The sequence below is a fragment of the Equus caballus genome, chromosome 17, assembly GCF_041296265.1.
Source record: "Equus caballus isolate H_3958 breed thoroughbred chromosome 17, TB-T2T, whole genome shotgun sequence".
Taxonomy (NCBI): Eukaryota; Metazoa; Chordata; class Mammalia; order Perissodactyla; family Equidae; genus Equus; species Equus caballus.
Genome location: NC_091700.1, coordinates 31,803,879 through 31,829,432, shown reverse-complemented (window position 1 = coordinate 31,829,432; position 25,554 = coordinate 31,803,879). Strand labels below are relative to the sequence as shown.

Below are 25,554 nucleotides of genomic sequence, written 5' to 3'. Positions count from 1 at the left end.
ACCATGTACTCATTGCTGGACAATCTTTTGGTGGGGTAACAAGAAAATATGCATTTGCTTATTCTTAAATAATAACATTCTTTCTTAGGCCTTTGTAATCACCTGACTTTGGTATCTTGGACTTAAGCTTCTTCTTGGACTTAAGCAGCCATTATTTATTTATTTGTTTGTTTATATTTCTTTTTTTTGAGGTTTAAGAAGGATAAAGTATATAATGCACACTAATCATAGGTGTATACATTTTTGAATATATGTGTGTGTGTTCACATATTTTTCCCCCTTTAACCACCACCCAGATCAAGACGGAGGGCTTTGGAATGGAACTGGAAGATTCCATATCTTGATCTGGGTGGTAGTTACACAGGAGCATACTATGTAAAGGTTCCCTCTTGCCCTTCTCCAGCCAATTTTTCCTACTCCTCACCCTCTGCCAAGCTAATCACTTTTGATATTCTTCACCACTGATTATTTTTTGTTTTTGAACTTCTGATAAATGGAATCAGACAGTACCAATTTTTGTGTCTGCCTTTTTTTGATCAACATAATGCCTGAGATTCATCCTTGTTTTCATGTGTATCAATAGTTTGTTCTCTTTTTTGTGCTGTGTAGTATTCCACCGTATTAATCTATCACAAAATATGTCAATTTTCCTATTGATTGATATTTGGGCTGTTAACAGTTTCAGATTATTATAAATAAAGTTGCTTAGAAAATTCTTGCACATGTCTTTTGATGGAGGTAAGCAGTCAGTTCTGTTGGGTGTATACGTAGGTATAGGGCTGCTGAATCATATGGTAGGAATGTTTAGTTTTATGGCCAAATTGTTGTCCAAAGTGGTTGTACTGATTTTGTGTATTTACTCTGTATAAGTATTTGTGAACACAGAACGCAATGGTCAAAGCTGCAAATGCAGTAACGATTTAGACTGTATGGTCTTTTAGGGGGCTGATGCTTTAAAACTCTTAAATGTCAAACTCAATTGTGTCTCATAAAATAATTATATAAGGAATACCACTTTATTTCTTCACCAGGAATTGTTCAGATAGGAATTACAATGAAGTTAGTTTCTTAAGAGTTTTATGTTGTATTTATTATGTGGATTCTTACTTATTCTTATAAAAATTATTTTGTTGAATAATGAGCAATTACCATATTCTTAGCACCTATTTTTCTCACTGGTTAAGTTCTATCAAGAAATAGGTAGGTCACAAAATTAGTGAAAAAAAAAAAGTCATTTTTTTTAACACTTTGAAAGGAGTTCTAAAATATGGAATTCTTCAGGGGTAGGCAGAGAAGTAAAGGAAAATGTGAACTAAGTTATGCACAAGGGAACAAAGTAAGTATATTTGAACAGTATATGTGATTTTCAGATTTCACAACACATATTTGACATATAACTACTCACTTTTACCTACTTATACGTAATATAAAGCACCCATTGGGGAAAGTTCCCATTAGGGACAGTTTCCCTTTTGTCCCCTCCCTACTTCCTGATCGTCTCATTCCTTAGTCTTGCTAGGTTCTCTTTGTAAAATCCTTCAGGACGCACCTACCAAGTTACAAAATTACTCACATCTTTGCCCAGCTCTCCTTTCTTCTCACTTATTTTCAACAGGCTCTCCAGTCTTTCATCTTCCTCATAGGTCAGGCCGGTGTGTACGGCTGTGTCATCTATGCCCTGTACAAAGGTGCCGAGTTGGGGGGCAAGTGAGGGATAGAAGTGACCGCAATAGCCAGAGGAAGGAGCACCTTTTGTAATTCATCCTCCTAAAGAGGGTGTCTTTTTAAATTTGCACAAAGGGGCGGTCTGTGTTAGCTCTGGCTGTGACATATGCCTTATTCGCTGCACCTCCTGCTTAATTGCTTTTTTTTTTCCCCTTCCTACCTTCCGTCCCAGGAAAGTTCTACCTCCTCTATGAATAAAGATACACAGCTGGGATTAAATCCAAGAAGAGGAAGTCAACGTGCTGTGGCATATGCATGACTCACACGCCTGCTGATGGGAGAGACTTCATAGCCACAGTAAAGGTAAATGTGGCCTAAGAAGTCAGAGTTCAGAACCACGTTCAAATTAACGTGAAACTCAAAACATTCTGCAAGAAATCACTATTTCGGTGAACACGTGTGCCTTCTCCCTCCCTTTGTGTTTACTAGTTATCTATATCTATCGGACAGCTTCTCTGAGAGGGAGCAGATAAAAACTTCAGTTAATCTTGTCTTTTACACAATGCAGGTAAATTTAACCCAGATACATTTTTCTCCCATAGAATCCTTACAATTTCTAGTCCTTTTTGTAAATGTAATGTAGTATTGTCTTTTGGATGAAATGCCGTCAGGTCTAAGTACCAGGAGGGAGATGCTATAAAGAAGCTAATAAGGTAGGCTGTCAAATGACCTGTTTCATCCATTTCCCTTGGTCTGTACAATCTTTTAAACCATTTTCCAGAAAAGTCAGCATTTTATAAAGTATAGCAGGTTATGCTACCTACAATGAGAAATATTGGACTATATCCAAATTACTAGTCAATTATTGACAATTTTCAGAAAATTCAAGAAAAAAATAGTAAAAGTGATTACTTGGGAACACAGAGAAAGATTTTCAATAAATTTCCTTAGTATTGTGTTTATCTCACTATACAGCTCTTACTTAAAATAATTTTATTTTAATGCTTGAAAGTAGGTATTCTTTTTTTAACCAGAAAATACAACTTTGACATACACTTAAAAATATATATGTGATTTATACCATCTTTCTGTTCTACTTCCAATTCTACCAATTCTATATCAAACAGGAAAAAAAAAAAGGACTTTTGAGAAGTGTGAAATGATGAAAAGGAAGATGCCTTAATGGCAGACTGTATTTTAACTGATAAGCTTTTGCTTCTGGTTTATTGCTGTAATAAAACAAGATCACGTAAAGCATTACTTTTTAATGCTAGAAAAGCAGAAGCAAAATAAATCAAGCAAATAATATCTACACTTTATTATTTCTTGCTATATAAACATTATACTATATAAAAAATTAAAATGCTATTTTATATTCAACTGCTTCTAGTTTTTCATAGAAACTACAAAATAGAACAAACATGTTTTCTTCTGTTTTAACAGTCAACTGCATTAATTTTAAGCCTATACTAGCAAAATAATTAGAATATTTAAGCAAATATTTGTTAATTCAAGAAAAAAGAAGCACATTTGTGTTAGCTATCTGACTATGTTGTACAATATTTGAGGGAGGAGATTCTGATTGCTCATTTACCTGCCTCAGTGCTTGATTTTATTCTTTTAGTATAAACTGAAAAACAATGAATAGGAGACTTATCCTTCTGCTGATTCCTATTTCCTCCTTGGAATGATGGATTATAAGGATATTACATAACTGACTTAACAAATGAATGTGAAAAAACAAGTACTATATCCTCTGGATAGAAAATGCTCTGTCCAGAACATTTTTTCTTCAAATTAAGTCAGTACCATTGGTGGCAAGCTCACTCAGTTTTTTCTACTTAAAAATGAGCATAAGTCAATTCAGGCAGGAAAAGTACAAGTACTTTAACGTAGCAGGCAGTGGTCCTTGTACCCTGGATGCCTTAAATAAGTTTGCCTATCCTAGAGCAGTGACTGACTCAGGCGGACAGAGAAGTGAGCTCAATCATCTTCCTTGTTCCTGGGAGACTGGCCTCCATGGACTGCATCACTGGTACTCCCTTGCTTTTTGGCTTCCCGCTGAGTTCAGCCAATGAGATCTCAGGAAAGGACACAGGAAGGTGAGACGTTTATTGTATGGTCCCTCCTTGCCAGGTCCCAGTTTGGCAGTGGCTGGGTTGATTCCTCTGGGCCAGCTCCTGTTGGGCAACCACTTTCCCAGGGCTCCTTCTCCTGCAGGTTCTGGTAATGGCTCTCTCCCCTTGCACCCTCAGACCTCAGGTTGGCACCTAGATGTTAAGTCTTGGATGCTTCATCTTCCCTTGTTCATTCACTTTATCCTGCCCACAAGCTTTGTATATAGGACCATTAATTAAACAAACCTCATTATCCCTTTAAATTTTTTAAGAATTGTGGTAAAATATACATAACATAAATTTACCATCTTAACTAATTTTTAGTTTACAGTTCAGTACGGTTAAGTAGATCCATACTGTGCAACCAATCTCTAGAACCCTCTTTATCTTGCAAAATTGAAACTCTGTACCCTTTAAACAATTCCCCATTTCCCCTTCCCCTGAGCCCCTGGAACCAGCCTTCTACATTCCCTCTCTCTGATTTTGACTATTCTAGGTACCTTATATAAGTGGAATCATGTAGTATTTGTCTTGTTGTGACTGGTTTATCTCAGTTAGCAGAACATCCTCAAAGTTCATCCCTGTTGCAGCATGTGTCAGAATTTCCTTGCTTTTTAAGGTTGACTAATATTACATTGTATGTATACACCATATTTTGTTTATTCATCCACAGAGGGACCCTTGGGTTGCTTATGCCCTTTGGTTATTGTGAATAATGCTGCTATGAACATAGGTGTACAAATATTTCTGTGAAATCTTGCTTTCAATTATTTTGGGTATACACCCAGACCCAGAAATGGAATTGCTGGATCATTTGGTAGCTCTATTTTTAATTTTCTGAGGAACTTCCATACTGTTTTCCAGAAAGGAGGCACAATTTCACATTCCCACAATAGTGCACAAAGGTTCCAATTTCTCCACATCCTCGCCAACACTTCCTATTTTCTGTTTGTTTGTTTTATTAGTAGCCAACCTAATGAGTGTAAGGCGGTATCTCACTGTGGTTTTGATTTGCATTTCCCTAATGATTAGTGATGTTGAGAATCTTTCCATGTGCTTGTTAGCCATTTGAATATCTTTTTTGGAGTCTTCATTATCCCTTTGAGAGGGTAATGTGCTGAGATCCTAATTGATACAAAGAGGACTGGTATTCAGGTGTAGTATATAAGAGAAATGGTAGTTGGCTTTTGCTTAATTTCCAGGTAGGACTGAGTAAAACATGATTATATCCAAGCAAGAGACATTTTCAGTGAGGATTCAGAATATTTGGGGGATAAACACTATTATAAGCTTCTTGGGGGAGACCATAGAGTCTCTTTGCAGTTTATACTTGTTAATCCTCAAGAAAAGAACTAAAACATTCTTTTCTGGATGATTTAGAGATTGATCTACCTGGAAGCAAGGGTTTTAGCAGATGATCTTTTAAGGATTCTTCTAGGTTTTTGGTTCTTTGCTCACTTTTTGGGTTGATCATTAAACAGTATACAAGTAGACGACTCAACCCAGAAACGCTTAGTGATAAGGGAGAAGAATCAGGACAACATCCCTGCCAAATTCTCCCTGGGTGAATAGTTTATATGAAGCAAACTCTATGCTGGCTGATTCAGGAACTGGGGGAGGAGGAGGGGAGGAAGGTGCGGAGAAGGTGGAGGAGGAGGAGGAGGAGGGGTAAGGAGAGAGAAGCGGTAGTACACGTGGTGACCTTTCTTCACCACACAAAGGAAGTTCAGTTGGAGTGTCTGATCATGAAAAGAGAATAATGAAAATACTAAAAGCTGAAATAGATTGGCTTGGTATGGGGAATGACATCAAGACAAAGGTTCACCAGGTGGTGGCATAAACGTTACAAAATGAAATCATACACTTTTATTAAATTAAATTCAAATTAAAAATAGTATTGCATGTATTTGGCAGAACGAAATGCTCTTCTTTGATTTGACATAAATGGGAAGCAGTAATTTAGATACAGTACATTGAGATTTCAAATGGCTTTAAATAGGCTCATTATCAATATGTTTAAAACCTTTAAAAATGAGTCCTAAACCTCTAACTGAAATGCTTAGGTACTTAGGTCGAGTAATATCTACTTCACAAATTGAAGCACGAAATATGTTTTGAATAACTGTTAATTTATGCTAGGGTAACAACTGTGTAATATAACTGAGATCTATGTTAATAGAAGATAAGGAAATGCCTTCCAGCTATTTCTATTACAAACAGCAGGCTGCAATTTTCACCCTTCTTCCTCATGTAAAATAGGACTTTAGATGCTTGTGAAGGCATTTGCTGTTAATTTCTAAAAATCAATAATTAGCACTTCTCAATGCCACACAATAAAAATAACACAAAGAGGAGACAAAGTACACTCACATAAATGACACACATCCCAGTTTGACTAGTTGCATTATTTATGCTTTCCTAGTGTATGATTGATGACCATGGACTACGCAAGAACTACAGTAATTACAAGGAGAAAAGATAAACCTAAATTAAAGATTTATTCACTAATCAAAATTAAATGTGTGTTATTAATTTCCTCAATACTAATTTCCATATAGAAATTTTATTCATTGAATTTTTGCAATGTAAGCCTTATTGCTGCAGATGAGAAACACATAAACAGATACATTTGAACCTATACTCTTGTTAGTTTTAGGGATCATAATATTCTTCTTGTTCCCAAAATGACTCTTTAAACTTAAAAAATACCTAATGTGTGTTTCCTTTATAATAATTTAAAGTGCAGGGGTTTTCTTTCTATTTTAATTTGGCTTCTGAATTTGTTAACATTTTTAGCTGAGTAAAACTTCCAATAATTATAGGAGGAAAATTAACACGGTTTTAAGAAATCTTGATCAGTCATTTTGTTGACCATTTGTTACAATCATGTCTCAGAATAACTGTCCAGGAGAAGAACCCTGAACATCCCCGCAGGAAGACAATCAGGCTCATGGCACTTGTAAATGGACAACATTGTGCTACAACCCACTCAAGCGATCCAGAAGGGGGTGTTGATATCCCTTGTCAGATCAAAGAAAGAAGCCAGAAATGGAGAAGGAAAAGACAAGGGATACCAAATTCACAGAAAGAACAAGCCACGATTGTAGAGGTCATCAGTGCTATCACTACCACTATCTTCATTTACATCAGCAGGATGCAAAGTGGGTTAATTTTTTTTCCTTATAAATTTTATGAGTTTATCTTCTAGAAAAGTCAGCATTGCAGCTGTTTTGGGTAAAGACATATCTGTCTTGTAGGTTCTTGACAGCCTTATCATGTCAGTTCTTTGTAGTAGGAAAGAACATTTCACAGCAAGAAAATAAAGTGAAAACTGAAGTGGTCAATGCTACTTCCTATGGGCATATATTCACTAAGGCAGATCCAAAGGAACGCTTTGTTATTCCTGTCAGATCAAAGAAAGAGCTAAACAAAGAAAATATAATCTAAGAAGACCAAGAAATATTAGCAACTGAAAATTAGACTAAAAATATCATGTTTTATGACTACTTTTAATATTACAATGTATTTAATATTTTAATATTTCCAGCATAGATAGATGTTTGTGTATATATATATATATAAATAAGTAAATATTGCATGCCCCATATGTTCTAATAGTTTGCCACCAAAACAGCCTTTTATGACAGGCTTATGTGTATACCTCTCACAGTCAAAGAGAAGTCATTTAAATCATTTTTCAGTTTGGTAATGTCAACTGTAGATATGATGATATAGAGAAATGAATTATAAGAACAAAAGTTCTTAAAGATACTTCATTTAATTATACTTTTAGGTAACAATCAATGTCTGTGTAGTGCTTTATAGTTTACAAGGCATTTTCACATATCTTTTCTCTTATGATTCTCAAATACAGCCCTTTGAGTTAGGTATCATTTCTGTTATCATTTTTTAGGTGCATGAAAAGTACATAAAAGCAAAGTGACTCAGTGTCACTCAAATGACAGTGACGGGGGTGAGATAACCTATTATCTGATTTACACTTTTCTATCATCTGCTTATTGCCTCTCTGTACCATGTAATCATATGCTGAAGCAGACTTGAGTAACACCACCATGAGCATGGGAGTGATAATTTTTAAAAACAATTTTAGAATGAAATCTTTTTCACTCATTGTAAGAGTACAGTAAAAAAAATTTTTTTGGCATTTAATTTGTAATCTCTACTAACCAACCATTAACGATCGCGTAATCCCCTAAAATCCCTTTGGAACTCTCAAAGACTGATAAAATATGTTTTTCTGGGAGGTGATCAGAACAAATGATCAACAAAATGGCTGGTAAAGATTTCTTAAAGCCATCTTAAATTTTCCCCTGTAATTACTGGAACTTTTACTGAGTTGAAAGTTTTAACAAATTCAAAAGCATAAACACAACAGAAAGAAAAACTTTACGCTTAAATTGGTAAAATGGAAATATACATTAAATGTCCCTTAAATTAAGAATCATTTTGGAAGTAAGAAGAATATCATCCCTAAAACTAAAAAGCATTAATAAATATTCTGTTATTTTTAAATTCCTAGAAATAATGGGACTAAAGAAACCTTGACTTGAGAATCAGGGGACCTCATCTAAGTCTAGCTCTGATGGTACATTAGCTGGGTATTCTTGGTAAAATTATTTAATGAGAGTGTTAGGCTAGATTAATGCTTTTTAGCAGGGAATGTATATGAAATTCCTGGAGAGATTTTTTTCAAAATAAACCTACTTGAACCTTCTCTTTGGATATTCTGAGATGCCCATGGGATGAAGAGGGGACAGTAGATAGGGAGTTAGATAGGCTTAGACGGAAATGGCAAGTGTATTTGAAAACAGCAAGGGGGGGGGTGGGAATAATTTTGACATTGAGTGATAGGTACATAGGGGTTCATTATACCATTCTCTCTACTTTTGTAAGGGAAAAAAACCTTTCCAGATCACTAATATACCTGTAGTAGAGCAGTGCTTTTTAAACTTTAACATCTCAAACAAGTTGCCTGAGGATCTCCTTAAATGGACACTCTGATTTAGTAGGTCGGTAGGCTTGAGAGACGAAGTTCTAACAAGTTCCCAGGTGATGCTGATACAGTGGCTCTCTGGACCACATTTGAGTAGCAAGGAATTAGAACACCATGGGACCAAATACTTATTAACCAGAATTTCCTCTTTACTAAGCAGCTCATAGGATGGAGTTTCTCAGTCATCATTTGGTAAGTAAAAATATAAAGCAAATTACATGATTTTTATTAACACATAAAAATGGATAAGAAAGCTATTCATTATCATGCTTAAAAAACATTGCTCAAATAGTGAGATGAGTTCACCTAAGAGAAAAAGTGTCTAGAAGATTATGATGTAAGCCAAGACTTAAGACAATTTAAGTAATATCTAATATCCAACAGATTTAGTGTTTACACATTAAGAAGAGCTTTGTACCAGAACTCTTCTGTCATGTTTCTGCCCAGAAGCTGTCATGATCAAGTTTATTATCAATTACTGCTTTACAAGTATAAAATAAGTTAAGCTGTCATATTTTTCTCAGCCAGAGATCCTAAGCTGTCAAAGAACGTCAATTTTAAATCTGACAGAGAGAAGAAAATTATCTGTTATTCTGACCTCTAATTTCTTGACATTTTAATGCCATAATTGCTGTGGTTAGTGCTGCTTCATGATTTCACCCGTCAAGGAAGAATGAATCAATAACCTTAAGCCATTTCTCAAATTTTAGCACTAACTTCAAAGCTCAAAGTTATAGGCAGATTGTGGGATATGTGTATATATATATATATATATTTTTTTTTTTACAAAAGGGACATACGTAGATATTCATATATTTATTTCTTATTTAAATCAGTGTTTAAGATTAAAAAATCATCTTCCTTAGGCTAACTGGAGTTTAGTATAATGGTAGCTTTCCTTTGGTTTTATCTATGTGAAATTTAGTAATCTTAGTATTTTAAAAATACTAAGATAAACATCATCAAATAAAAGGAATGTATTGAGTTCAAGAAAAGGGCTAACATTTTAAACACTGCTTTTCCCCAGAGCTTGTGTCCAACCATCTAGGTAGGTATCCACTCTCTCAAGTCACAGCATTGCAGTGCAGACCTCAGGAACTCAACGTGGATGTTTTGATAAAAGGTGTTCTGCCCCCAGAGGGCCTCCTCACAGGTGGAATGGACATGTAAGGAGGCATAATGGCCAGCAAATAATAAATAAGCTATATTTCACTCTACTTTTCTACAGAGTTCTTTCTTGTGACAGCAGATGCTAAGTGCTTTTACATTGGCAAACATATGTTCTGTATTATTCCTCCTTTAAAGAGAGAGCAATTGAGGTAGAGGCAGATTAAATGACTGGACAACAGCTCACAGGATTCAGGTGAGTTCTCATCTGCTGCAGGTTCTTAATGTTAGTGCAGAACTTCTGTTGTGGGAATACGTGTAGGTTTGCGGGGTAGAGGAGGTAAGGGTGGGGAATGGGGAGAGGGACAATCAACTCACATCCCCTAAGATCACTGAATTTACGTCTACACTTTATGTCTAAGTGGTTCCCTAGTAGTCTTAAGGAGATAAAATAACTTCCTGAGCAATCTTGAGTTGATTCAGGTCCCCAGGGTCAGGGTGAATGCCTCCACTGGTGTGTGCCTGGGCCTCTGCTGGCTGTGGGAAAGAAGATCATAGGAATGTGCTCCCTCACCTCGTATTCTGAGAACTGACATAAGGGCAGGGAGGCAGGTGGGCGAGGGGGTGGGGGATGGAGACAGACAAAGCACAGAATGATTCTCGGAGTTTCTCTAACGAAACCTCAGTCTTCAGCAATTATGTGCTCTAAATGAGAATGCTGGAAGGGGAGTGTCCTGAACTAGGCCACCTCAGCAGGCGACAGTCTGCAACACCATGAAGTAATCAGGAACAGTAATGTTAACTGTTCAGCCAGTCCATATAATAAGCAAACAAATGTTGAAGCGCTTTTAGCCAACCAAAAAATTTTTAAATTATACATTTTCATGTAACATTTCATTAGGAAGTCGTGACAATTAAGGCCTATACACAATTTTTTTTCACTGTCCAAAGCAATGGTCCAATATTTTGTAGATGCAGATATTTTCATAAGATTCAAACAATAAACACTATATCCATGCAAAGAAAGTCTCAATTTTAATTCCATTTTCTTTTTATTCTCTCATTTATCTCTTTATTTACTCTCATTTAAATATGAAAATCTATTTTTCTGTCAGTTTCAATGCTCCCTCGCACTTGCATTATGTACAATATGCTTAAAATATTTTTATTTTGCCCATAAAAATATTTTAAGTGTATTGTATACTTACATACCTCTATAAAAGCCAAACGACTTTATTTGTGTGGCTTCAAGCAGAGAAGAGGAAAGGGAAGGGAAGAGCCTCCTGATCACTAATCAGTGGACCCTTGGACCCTCAGGGCTAAATGTTCAGAGAACACATTGCAAGCATGTTATTAGGTGCAATATTATACACACTGTACGTACAAGGAAACTGTACGCACCATTATCGTATGCATAAGGATTAACTTGCAACTTTCTTTATAAGGACAGAACTTTATAATGGATAAAAAATGTATAAAAAAGATTCAGGAGCAAAAATGTCTATGATATTTAAAAGTCAAAAAACAATTTGGATTTGGTCTTGGAATAAAAGGATAAGCTATTCCAATTATTTTCTCTTTGATGATATTAAAGGAATTGGTTCTGAAAAGAAAATATAGCTTGTAAGGAGTTTATAGAACTGGGCATGTGTTAAGCAAAGGTACATTGTTAAGGGAATAATTAAGCTCAGAATTATCTTCTACAAAATAATTGGATTACAGTTCGTACACAAGTGGAAATACTAAATAAGGTGAGTGTAATGGTTTGTAGAGAAAAATCCCTTATTTCGCCAACTAATTTCATAATATCTGGCTTCTCTCTCCTTCATTCATTCCCTGTCTCTAGCTATTCTCCCAGCTTCAGGCAATAATTCCATTTCCTTGTGCATGCAATATGGTGTAATATTGCACCTAATAACATGCTTGCAATGTGTTCTCTGAGTATTTAGCCCTAAGGGTCCAATGATCAATGATTATGAGGCTCTTCCCTTCCTTTTCCTCTTCTCTGCTTGAAGCCATACAAACGAAGTCATTTGGGTTTTATAGAGGTATGCAAGAAATAACTTTATGGATGCAAATTATTCTTGTAGAGCTTTATTTCCCAAACCTACAAGTTTTCCACCTCTAAAATTAAAAATAAAAAGCTTGTTTTTATTTCTACTGCCTGGAAATGTAGAAATGATTACTTGTTTTGCATACAGCAGATGGCAGATCTCTGTAGAATGGAAGGCCAGGATACAGCTTCCTTGCAGCAACACTTACCTAGCAGCTGTTGTGTCTTCTCTCTCTTCACTACCTAAAATCATTCTGTGTAACATTGAAGTGATTTAAATAATATTTCATATGAATATTTTCACTAAAAATACCTATATACATACTATAGCATATAATTCCCAACTGTTAGTTATAAAATTTCAGGGTGAGAACATATGGGAGTAAAATCCTATAACCTCATCTATTTTATTGATGCAGTTTTTTGATTATTCTGTCTAGAAGTTTATAATTTTGCTTTTATTAAAAAAACACACTGGCAGATTATGTTAATATGAACTATTCGTATTTAAATATTCAACTAGGTTTCACTAATTAATAACACATACAGCAGTGAGCATTTTAATGACGATACTGAAGTAAGACAACATAGGGATACTGAACGGCATTCTATATGTCTGCAATTCAAAAAGGAACAACATGCTGGTCTCATTACTTGTTTTGACATATAAAATTCATTTTTCCACATTTGTCTAGAACCTGAAATCTATATTTTGTAAAAGTTTACGTAGAAAGGAAATTCACACAGAAAGAGATGGAAAGTCAGATTTGTGTTTGAGGGATGACAGAAAGTTTGGGAATGCTATGTGCCTTAGCACCTACCTCCCTGAGCACAGGGTCAGTGATACTGTCCAGGTTCACAGAGCCTTCATAGGTTAAGTAGTGAAAGACATTCAGAGCACGGACTGCTTCTGGTCCTCGCTGTTTGTAGCCAAATATAAGGTCAATCCATTGATGGAGTTGGCAAGAAACAAATTCACTTTCCAGGGCCTGAAATGAGTTAAGAAAAAAATGAGAGACTGTGAAAACTTAGCAAAGCCTCCTTTTTCTTACTTTGAAATATTCTATATAAGTCAGTCAAATATGCTCTTTACATTCCTTTATTTTATCTGTATGTATTAGATCTTCTGTTCCCAGAAACGGCAAAATATAATCTCTAATAAAACATAGACCTAAATAAAAATTTTCTCTTTCTAAAATTCTTAACTTTCTCTTGGCTCCATTATGCACACAATATGAATTTTAATATTAAATAGATTTCTTATAAAACGCATTCATGTTTAAAAGAAAATTTTAAATGCCTATTTTAATGCCATTTTACAATAATTTCATTGCTAATTTTTAAATATTATTTTAAACCTAAACAATTTTATTAGAAACTTTGCTATACACTTATTTTCCTGTCTAACATCTTGAAATTTACCTCTAACACTACTAAAAGGGATGCCTCCCTTCTGCTACGAATTAACTCTGCTATTACACAGTCCTGGAATCACTGGGCAACGTTAGATGTTTGTTGGTGAGAGGGCAATGAAGGTAAATTACTGAAAGTCAATGACCATACTAAGCTTCCATCAAGAGTCAGAGAAAAAGAAGGCCTTTTCATTTCCTAAGCAGCCATCACAAACTTCCTGGAGGTGTCTCGACAGGCAGCCTGGAGTTCTGTGCACACTGGTGCTCTGAGCAGTGAGAATCGCTGCACGGCTCCTATGCCTCTCGCTTGCTGCATTTATTTATCATCAATTTCTTACGGACTTCAACAGCACACTGATTTCAGCAACATGAACAAAAAGCTGGAGAGCTCACTTCTTCAATTTCAACTATGCGTAGCCATATAAATCAATTTCTAAATTACAGCTCTAACAAAATATGTGAATGAAGTCATTCTCTGGCTGCATGTCTCTGATTTCTAAGGTGTTGAAACTGATTTGGAATTCACTTAATAAATAAGTGATCTCTTAAATTATCCCTATGATAATCATATTTCATTTTTTTAGTCTATAAAATATCTGCATGATACTTTTCAACTTTTCCTGTGATCACATTTCACTAGTAATTTATTATCCTCAACCTCTTTCTTGATTTACTCCTTTCAAAATTTTTGGTATTTTATTGACACCAATTATCGTGGATCTTTCTCATTTAGAAATATAAGCAATTAGATTTCATGAAAGGATAGTTTCCATACTATCACTAAACAGAACTTCTGTACTCTATCTCATTGGTCATGACATAGCAGTTCAAACTAGAACATAGGAAAAGAGACTAAGATACAAAAGAGATGGTTAAAAATCTACATTGGTTATATCTATAATATTAGTTTGGTCAATTTGTATAAGTGATTCTGTCAATTCAGTATAACTAGTTAATTAAGAAAAAAGTTGGTATAATTATTCAGTAACATTTTCAGTGTCTTGTGTAATAGATGAAAGAATGAAAAAAATGGTGGTTCATTATAGAGTAGTTATTGCCCAAATCTATTCAAGGGAATTCCAAATAGTAGTGAAGTCAGATATATATATATATATACACATTGTTTTTTCGAGGAAGATTAGCCCTGAACTAACATCTGCTGCCAATCTTCCTCTTTTTGCTGAGGAAGACTGGCCCTGAGCTAACATCTGTGCCCATCTTCCTCTACTTTATATGTGGGACTCCTGTCACAGCATAGCTTGACAAGCAGCGCATAGGTCCACACCCAGGATCTGAACCAGCGAACCCTGGGCCACGGAAGTGGAATGTGTAAACTTAACTGCTGCGCCACTGGGCCGGCCCCCAGATATATTTTTTAAAGGAAGATTCTACCAACATAATCACATAATCAGTTAAGCAGCAACCATTTCAAGTAAATCTTATAGAGACCACTAGACATATTTGGAATAGATACAAAATATCTCGTTGTTTTAATCTGTATTCCTCTGATCAGTAACAAGTTTGACATCTTTTTAATCTTTTTAATATACTCGTTGGCCTTTTGGGTTTCCTCTTCTGTAAATTTCCTGTTTATATCCTTTGCCCATTTTTTTACGGAAGTTCCTGTCTTTAGGTTGTTACTTTTTATATTTTAGATAATATTTCCTTGTTGGTTTTAAACATTGCAAATGCATTTTCCCAAATGTTACATCTATTAACTTTATCCATGTTGAATAGAAATTTTTAATTTTGAGATAATCAAATAATTTTTTTCTTTATGCTCTTGGGATTTTGTTTTGAAGTTACAAAGATAACTTTCTATATTTTGATCAATTAGCTTTATATTTATAGTTTTACTTCATATATTGGTCTTTAACCCATTTACAGTCTACTCTCATTCAAATGCGGTATTACATAGGGATCCGGTATTATTTTTGTTTATATAAGTCAGTTTTACCAATACCTTCTGTAAAACAAACACACCTTTCCTCAATGATGTGTGCTGTCATCTTTAGTGTGCGACTATATACTTGAAATGAAGATATAAAACTGCTATTGTTTGCAGATAATACAAAAATCTACCTAGAAAAAGCAATACAATCAACAGGCAAAGTACTAGAACCAATGAAGGGTTTGCAAGGTCCCTCTTTCTTATCTTCCCTCCCTCCTTCTCTCCTTCCTCCCCCCTTCCTTTCCTCCTTCCTTTCCTCTCTCCCTCCTTCCTTTCCTCTCTCCTTCCTTCTGTACTTCCTTCCTTCCCTCCATCCCTCCTTCCTTCTTTTCTGCCTTCCTTCCTTTGTTTCCTTCCTTCCTTTCTCCTTCTTTTCTTCTTTTCCTTTTCTCTCTCTCATCTCTCTCTCTCTCTCTCTCTCTCTCTCTCTCTCTATCTCTCTATCTATCTATCTCCCTTCTTACCTAATCTACCATCTATTTATCTAGATATGTGTGTGTCTCCTGCTCTTTGCACTCTTTTTATGTCTACTGCTATCTTCATTTATCTTAATTATCTTTAATTCTTATATATCTTAACATCTGGTAGAATTTATTCTTCCTTTTCAGAGTTAACTCTTTGTGGACCTTTATTTTTCCCTACAACTTTTACAATAAGTGTATAGATACATCAAAATAATTTTGGTTGGGATTCCAATAAATTCATAGATGAATCTGAGAAAACTGATATTAGGTTTTCCCATCCAAGGTACCAGAATGTCTGTTTATATATACAGATCATTTTCTATGTACTTTATTAGCATTAAAATTTAAAATTTTCTCCATAAAGGACATGAGTATTGTTGATTAAGCTAACTTCCAGATAGTTCATAAGTTTTGATGTAATTTTACCTTTCTAAAATTTAAATTTTATACTTGGTTATTGATGATGTAGAAAAATGCTATCGATTTCTGCAAGTTGATTTTATTTCTGGCAACTCTTATTAGATAGATGTATGACTTCTTTATTTTTTAATAGAATTGTTCTCAACTTTGAGAATTATGTAAAACAAGAGTAGTGATATGGAACATCCTTGTCTTTTTCCCCGATCATAAAGGATTAGTCTTGACGAAATACACGTACACACACACACACACACACACACAAATGCACTCATTTTTTAATACACTGTTGGGTTGTTAGACATTTTATTTAGAATTTCTGTATTTATATCCATACCTGAAATGGCCTATTTCTTTTTTCCTTTTCCTCCCTTTAACTACTTTTGGAATCAAGATCACACTAGCCTCACAAAATGAGCTGGATGGCTTTCCATGTTTCCTGGAACAACTTGCATAAGAATGAATTCCTCATCTCTTGAAAATTTGGTAGAACTCACCTGTAAAATAATATGGGCTTGGATATTTTGGGGGATGGGAAGATTTTACTACTTAAATTTCTTTAAGGCATGTAAGTCTCTATTTCTTCTAGTGCCAATTTTGACATTTTATGTTTTCCTCACTAATTATCCATTTCATCTCAGTTTTAAAACTTATTAGTTCATAATTGTTTATAATAATCTTTAATTAAATTTAAATAAATCTCTATGTGTATAGTTACCCTATTCTATTATATATGTTAGAGAGGCAGCAGAGTGAATCAATAAATAATTACTTGTCTTTAAATACTTTTGCCTCAGTATTTTTTGGGGGGAGGGTTTATACAATTAAATGACCAAGAAACAATAAGGTAGTAGATGAAACAGATAAAGTCTTACAGATTGGCTATCTTGCTAGTTACTGTGCACACAAGAAAGACAATGCAGTTAGAACATTTAAAGGCTAAATTTGGTTCTAAATCAAATGCATATCTAAGAATCAAATTTTAGATATCACAAAATTAAAGCATAAAGACTTATCGAAAGCCGAAACCTGACACCGAGACTTAAATGGTAGTATTAATCTGTTACTAAATACATATTATCTGCTTATTTGTTCTTTTCAGAACTATATTTTCATGCACAAACCCATTTTGGACTTTGAAATAAGATTTTATTGCAAATACTTACAACTGAAAAATGTAAAGCAATACTTGATTACTAAGCTATTAGAGTTATAATGGTCTTAATAGCTTGCTTTACCCTCTACTTGCATATCTAAAAGCAGAAGCAATTGCTTTAAGCCTAGATAAACCAATTCCCAATCCATAACTGGACCCTGGGGATCTGGGAGGAAGGAAATAAAGAGTGAGATTTAAACCAGAGAGGATATCTCTCAGATGGATAATAGTTACCTAATTCTAATTTCCATATTGTCCCGTGGGTATTAGATGGTAGAAAATTCTTTTTCTAGAGGGTTTAGGATAAAGTGTCTCTGAAACTTACAAAAAAAGGAGACTAGGCTAGTGGAATTAACTGTGAGGAATGTTCATTTCACGTGAATTCTTTTATTTAAGAATACTGAATTTCTATCTCCTCTTCTACACTAGAGCAAGAATATTTCCAGCCCTTTCTCTCACTGCCTCAAAAATCTTTTCCTGATAATGAAAAAATTCTGATATTGAAAAACTGAAATAATTGAAAAAAATATGCAAATAGAGTTGCATATATTTAAGTGGACAATCAGAAAATCTTACTGCTAGTTCTATGCAATGTAGTATCTTTGCTAGAGCTTCTCTTTATGATTAAACTGAAGTTATAGCTATTACCCAGTGAAAGAGTCCATTATTTTAAGTAAAAGACAACACAGTTGTTTTAAATGGTTATTTTGGGGGGCTTAAATTATTCTATTACTTGATTGATTAGTGGATGTATAATGTATAATAACATTTTCCATTCCCACTAGCGCCATCGAAGTCTTAGCTCTCAGTGCTCTCCACTATGGGATACTGCGTTAGACTTCGACCTCTTTCTCTAATCCAACCCATCCTGCATCCTTCTGGTGGAACAGGCTTCTGAAACCATCATGTGCATATTGTCATCCTCTATTTCAAATATTCCAAGGCTCCTCCTAGCATAACACATTCACTGTAAACTTTACCTGACCCTTAAGGCGTTTCAAACCTTGATCCTACCCTCCCCCACTATTTCTTCAGACCTTTTGATACATATCCCTGGCTCCATGAGCACAGAAAATTCACAGCCCCAGGCACCCACAGTGGTATGACCTTTGAGCCTTTGTTACTCCTTTCTCTTTAAGATGAAAGCATTTTATCCTCCTGCTTCTTTTTCAAGTAATATCCATCCTTCTTACTCAAGTCCAATGTTTGTTTCCTGAGTTCTCCAGCCATACACTATGAATTCTTCTATGAATTTCTACAACACTTATCATCAATAGCCTCCTGTTTAATGTAGTAAGATAATGTATGCAAATTTACTTGTGAAAATCAATTTACATATCAATTATAAAGTGCTATACAAAGGAATGGGGTTATTAGCAATTAGCACTTAATTGTTGTTTCAAACTTGCAATACTGTATCCTCAATTAGAATATAGCTGCTTTGAATATAGGAACCACATCTAAAGCTTCTTTTGCATTTCCCATAGCTCTTAGCATGGGAAAAAGTGTTTAATAAATATTTATTTATTGATTAATTAAGCAATGGGAAAGTTGTATTGGTCGAAAGAGGAAGAAAAGAAATGTGAGGAAGTGAGGGTAGGGGTGGGAAAGAAGCTCATTTATTCATTCAACAAATATTGACTGACGATCTGCTATATGCCAGACACTCTTCTAGACCCTAGGATTACAGCAGAGAATAAAAGAAACCAAAATCCCTACCCGAGAGGTGACTCTGTAGTGGAGATTGACCAACAAAACCCAAAATAATTAGTAAGATAGAGGTATGTCAGAAGGTGGAAAGTGCTAAGGAAAAGAGAAAGGCAAGGAAGAAAGTTAAGGAGTATGTATGGATGGGGAAGGGACTGTAATTTAGAGAAGGTGGTCAGAGAAGGCTGCCTCGAGTTTGCGACAATTAAAGACTACAACTGTGAGGACATCTGGGGGAAGAGGATTTCAAACAGAGGGAAGAGCCATTCATTCATTCATTCATTCTTCATTCATTCACTCAACGTGGAGCATCTATTATGTGCCAGGCAGTGTTCTAGGCCCCAGGGATACAGTGATAAACAAGAGAAAATCTCTGATCTCCAGGAGCACATCCCCCTGAAATGCAAATAAACAAGGTGAACATAGTCTATCTAATCTTTCTCCAGCTCCAAATTACTGACCCCCTACCATATGTAGGACACTAGCTGTGGAGGATTTATAGATGAATACGCATTCTATGTCCTCAAAAAGACCACAATCTAGTGGAAGATAAACATGTTGACTTGGGCTTTTCCTGCTGCTTGAATTTCTGCTGAAACTCTAAGCTGACAATAGGCGATAAATCCTCCACAGCCATCCCATTCCTAGCAGAAATTACTAAAATGTAGTGGATCTATCTCCACTGCTCTTGCCATCATCACTCTGCATACCACCCCTGCCCCGCCTTTACCTGGCACTGTAAGACTAGAGAAATCTGAGGGAAAATGGTCACCGCTAGGAAGCTGCAGTGGGAGACTGTTGGCCCATCCAGAATCAACTAATTTCTTACTACCTTCACTGCTACTCCTGGTCCAAGCCACCACCATCTCTCACAGCCACAGGGCCTTTGCTCATATGTTCCCTCTGCCTGCAATGCTCTTTCCCCAAGAAAGCTACTTGGTTCACTCTCTCATGTCCTTCAGGTCTTAGTTCAGGTCTCACCTGCACGAGAAGGGGATTCTGACCACCCTCTCCTGGATTCCTGATCCCCTTACCTTGCATTACTTTTTTCCCACAGTATGGATCACCTTCTAACAAACTAGGTAGCTTACTGATTTATTTACTGTTTATCGTCTGTCTCCCTTTGATCAAAAGTAAGGTCTGTGAGGGCAGGGATCTTTATCTGTTCAGTGGTAAACTGCAAATACAGGAAACAGCTTCTGGAGTACTCAGTAATCATCTGTTGAATGAAAGGATTCTAGTGCTTGCCAGCTTTTACTGTGACTGTATGTTTATTTGTCTGTGTTCCCAACAAGAGTGTGTGCTCCAGAAGGCCACTCACTGTGTTGCTCATGCTTGTGTTTCCAGAGCCCAGAGCAGTATGAAGTGTATAAGAGGGCTCTAATGACTGGGATAATGAAGGAATTTCTCTAGTCTAGTTTTCTTTTGAGTAGGATCTATGTCCAATTCTTCATTGTGCTTCCATAATGCCTTGCTGAGAGCTGGCTCTCAATAAAGATTTATGGAATGAATGAATCCACAGTTTCAGAGATAAGGAAGACACTGCAGCTCCAAGAGTTACGGGTCCCTTATGTGTCCAAGGTGTCCTGGCTAGTGGGTGGCAGAGCAGACACCCAAACACAAGATATCTATCCCACTGTTTTGAGTTACTGTATAAGAATTCCAAAATTCTTATGTTATGCTGTTTGCTTAAAATCCTTTTTTGAGCAAGATGTTTAATATACCCCAAATGAAAATTTTACCTACCAAAAAGAGACTTTTCTTTAAAATGTTAAAATCTCATAAGGGATGTAACATAATAAAAGCAAAACCACACTGAACACTGCTTTCTCTGCCTCAGTGCACTGTGCTCTGCTCTGCAGACTGAGAATGTTCTGCTCATGGCCCAGCAGCACCAGGAATCTGCTGGGCAGAGCACTGGATGAGATTATCAGTGCACATCATGAAAGGCCTTTTTCTAAAACAAATTAAACAAAAGGGCCGATTATGATTGATGAACCCAGCATTAGGGTAATGTTATCAGAGATACTTTCTATTTCTGTCCTTTGTGAGGAGGTCAGATTATAATCAGGTTAGAAACGAACACAGGGCTTTATTAATGTTTCATGAGTAAGCGGTCGTAATCAGCCTAGCTTGGTGTGGATAAATTAAACCAATTCTCGATGTATGAACTCAATGCATTCAGAATTTATCGAAATGTCTCCTAAAAGTGTCTATATCACTTTTCCAGGTTTTCTAATGAGACCAATTTTTGAATTTCACAGTTCCTCAGTGATACACAATCCCTACCACTGTATCTACAAAATATAAGCAACTCTAAGCAATCATATATATATTATTGCCCATAACTGAAAAAACAGTAATGGACTAAAAGAAATACATTATTAAAAACCAAAGAATTGTTTCATTTTTAAAAATAAGAAAAGGAAATTATGTTGTAGACATGTAAAGGCTTCTACAAGTATACCAAATATCTTTTCAATTGCTGGCATGGGATAATAAAACTGATAATTTATAATCAATGATATCATCCCTTTTTATAATATTATTTTTGTCTTCTTTGCCTTGAATTTCTTAATGACAGCTTGAAAGAAAAAGGAGGGAAGGCTCATGGATACAGAATACTAATCCACACAAAGAGATGAAGGCTTTTTACCACTGCGAATGTCATTTCTTTGGGATATATGACATTTTCATTTTATACTTTAGGCTCATTACAAAGAACTCCTTCAAATAACTGAAGATAATCCCAGTCCAAATTATAAATATACTGGAGCATATTTTCTCTAAACCTATTTCATAAGAACTAAATCCTATATGAGCTACCCAGCCAGCATAAAGTTAGAAACTTTTAATGCTACAAAACAATATAAAAATTGGAGGTTGTATTCATGGACTTCATGGAAAATTTAGACACTTCTATATTTTCTATTACTACTCAGGCTTTGTATATTAGAGAAATATTCATCCAATAAATATTCCTTCAGGGAAAAAAGGAGCTATGTAGATAATTGATTAAATTTTCTAGCTTTAACACAGATGCCTGACATTATCGCTCATGATAGCACTATGATCATTTCCTATCAGTATAATGGGAAAACTGACCAGAAGTTGGAGTGAAGGAAACTATGAACATGGTGCTGTGAAGGAAAACTTCAAGCTGAAGAAAAGCAGTCCAGGAGACACTGAGAGGAGAGCAGCTGTAGACGCACATAGCTATGTTTATAGGGTATCTTTTGATGCTTAAGACTGTTCCCAGAGGCAGCAGTTTCTGTCTGTCCTTTAGTTCTAATTCTGATGCAACCAAGAAGGGTGGCCATGGATGTAGAATCTTGTTGATACACATGGCAGCTTTCCCTTTCTATTCTATGGAGTTCCCAGGGAAAGAAGAAACACTTATCAAGCCACCCAGTGTGAGCTAGCTAAGGCACTGCCTAATATGACTCGTTTAACCTGGCACTGCACCCTGGCGTGGCAGAAAACCAAGACTGGGGCTGTTTGATTGTCCTAGATATGCAGAATTTTGTCTAAAGTCTTCCAGTCTATGGAGAAAAGGTTTAGCTCACAAGTCTCATCAGATTCATTAATGCCCAGAAGACAACAGGAATTTGGTTTAGAATAGAGAAAACCTCAGTGCCTTGCTTCCTTCATTTCTTCATGAACACAAGTTGGAACTTATTACTTATAATAAAAGTATACTACGTTTTACGACATTTTCAGAAATGCACACGTATCTGTCAAATTTTAGTCAATTATAAAACTTCATCCGTTTGAATATGTGAGAGTAAATCTTTGAGGGACAGTTACTTCACCATATTCTATGCAATCCTTACAGTTCCTGGCACATTGGACACACCTGATTGATGGATATGCATTTACAGGGATACTAAATAGTGAGATTTATTTCAAAAGAGCACTGTCTTTCGCCTTAGTTAAAATTTGCTGGCAATGCTGCAGCTGTTAGAAAGACAAGATACAAGAGGTAAGAGGCATATCAACAGAAGTCAGTTCTTGAACTGGTGATGTTAGTATCAGGAATAAATGACTTCCCATATTTTATTTATGTGCAATAGAAGTTCTCAGAGCAATTATAAATAAAAAAATAATTTATTACTCAAAATTTGCATTCATGTATTTTATTCTTTTAAAGTAATGGGGAAAATCTATTTCAGAGCTTAAATTGTCTTTACAGAATTCTAATCATTTCTCAGTCTATATCTTTCAATGAATAATCTGCTAATTCTCTTAAAACCTGAATAATATGAAACTACTTGGTGAGAATCAGGTACTTCTAAGGAAAAGGTTTTAAAAAAAATCTTATGAATAATGAGATAGGCCAGAGGGCTGCTGATTAAAACTGAATTATAAATCTGAGTCAAAATTTGGTGCTTGGAGGTCATCCATACATAGATACGGATAGTTTGCAAATAACAAACAGATAATATTCCAAAGTTCTTTTATAGTTTGTTGTTTGGAACATATATTGAGTAGAAACAGTATTATTTTATTGGTTCTTAAGTTGACCGATAAAGCCATATTTCATTCAAAATATAAGTGAAGTTTTAAAGACTATATGTGGGTGTGGGGGACATTTTATTCAGAATTCCAACCTGTGATGTGGGGCCTGGTAAGTAAGAAAAGGCACCTACATTAAGCCCTTGGGTAAGCCACTTTGCCTTTCTGGTTCTCAGCCTCCTTATTCAAATAAAGGTTTGCTCCAGGCCTAAAGTCCTCTGTGTGACTCTAAAGTTTAGAATGTAAACTAATGCCATTCTCTCCAATTGTAGAGTTGAAGACTAGCCTTCCTCTGACACCTGCTGGGCAGTGGGAACTGGAACTTAGCTCTAAGGCAAAGTTTTTTTTTTTGGTGAGGAAGACTGGCCCTGAGCTAACATCTGTTGCCAATCTTGCTCTTTTTGCTTGAGGAAGATTGTCCCGGAGCTAACATCTGTGGCAGTCTTCCTCTATTTTGCATGTGGGATGCCGCCACAGCATGGCTTGATGTGTGGTGCATAGGTCTGTGCCCAGGATCAGAACTCGCAAACTCTGGGCTGCCAAAGTGGAGCATGTGAACTTAACCACTATGCCACCAGGCCGGCCCCCTCTCAGCAGAAGTTTTATGGGCTGGGAAAGGGAGCCTTACAGGATGAGAGCGTGGGGATAAAAGAGGTAGAAATAAGATCACAGAAGGTCAGGTCTGAATAGCTCCTGAGGCTGGAACATGCTGCTGGTTTGCCGTCAATTCCCACTCATCTCTTTCTTTTCCTCTGCTGACCCCAAGGTACTGGCTTTTGGTTAGAAGACATGTTTCCTTACCTTCTCCTTTTCCTTCTTTCTTTCCACAGCTCCTCAAGCCACCACTTACTCTGTCCTGGAGACTGTGGACAAGAACACTGCCACCTTGATAAACTGGTCATACTTGGCAAGGTAATTTACCTCACTGGGTTTCGGGAAAATTCTTATCTCAGAAGCTCTTTTGAGGATTACAAGAATAACGCACCTGAAGCTCTAGCAGAATATCCGACAAAGAATACGACTCAATAAATTGGATAGGCTATAGGCACTATCACTGTCATTATTTTATCTTGGTGAAGCTTCACCTTGGGATGACGCAGCACCATCACTGGGGTGTGGGGGAAGGTGACTAAGATTAGAGTTTCCATCTTGATTTGCAGCTGTTGTTAGCAGTAAGTCTTGGGATGAGGAAAGTAGAGAAAAAAATGTAAGCAACTCCACCAGGGAAGTAAGAAGAGTGTCCTAGGCCAGTCATATAGCAGTGTGTATGTAAGGAGAAGTATAAAATGGGGCCTGTCTATAGTAACAGTCCACTCACTAAGGGCACAATCTTGTCACTTCATGTTTCAGTATACAACTCCCAAATCTGGAATCGATTAGACAATGGCCAATAAAACCTGAGGTGGAAGATAAAGGCACTCTCTACCCAAGCTACAAAGTTCACATTTCCTTTAGGGGCTCAGTTAGCACTTGACTGACTCTCTTTCTCTCTCTCTTTTCTTTAATGAATCTATGCAAAAAGCAGCCAATTTTTTTTCAATTTCTCTAAAGAAAATTTCTTTGACTGACTTATTTATCATAAGGCCTTGATAAATTTGTTTATCTGGTTTTGTAGAATAGGGAGTTAACAAGCAACAAATTCTAATCAGTATGGCTATTAAAGGGAAGAGTGGTGATAGCTGACAATCTAAAGAAGAAAATAGAAAAATAATAGATATAGAATTATATCACTTCATAGAATAATAACGGGCACTCATGATAATAAAGAGCAGTTATTTCATCTTTTGTATAAGAGGGTCAGGAACCAAGGAGTAATAAATTTTAGAAAAATAACCATAACAATGTTTCATACAAGTGTGCATTTGGCTATAAAAATCTAGAAATTTCGGTTATGTGGAAAGTTGATATAGTTGGATTGCATTACCACCCATCACACTTGATGAATGAGGCATTATGATTTTTCTGCAGATTTAGTC

General features: G+C 35.9%; 1 protein-coding gene across 13 annotated transcripts in view; it reads right to left on the bottom strand.

Annotated features, from left to right (window-relative positions):
* The window catches only part of NBEA (neurobeachin), a 671,317-nt gene that overhangs the window by 29,721 nt on the left and 616,042 nt on the right, over positions 1-25,554 (bottom strand). For all 13 annotated transcript variants that reach the window (XM_070240236.1, XM_070240226.1, XM_070240227.1 and 10 more), the window contains one exon: positions 12,778-12,945. In XM_070240236.1, the coding sequence (XP_070096337.1) occupies positions 12,778-12,945 (168 nt within the window). The remainder of the gene's footprint in view (positions 1-12,777; positions 12,946-25,554) is intronic.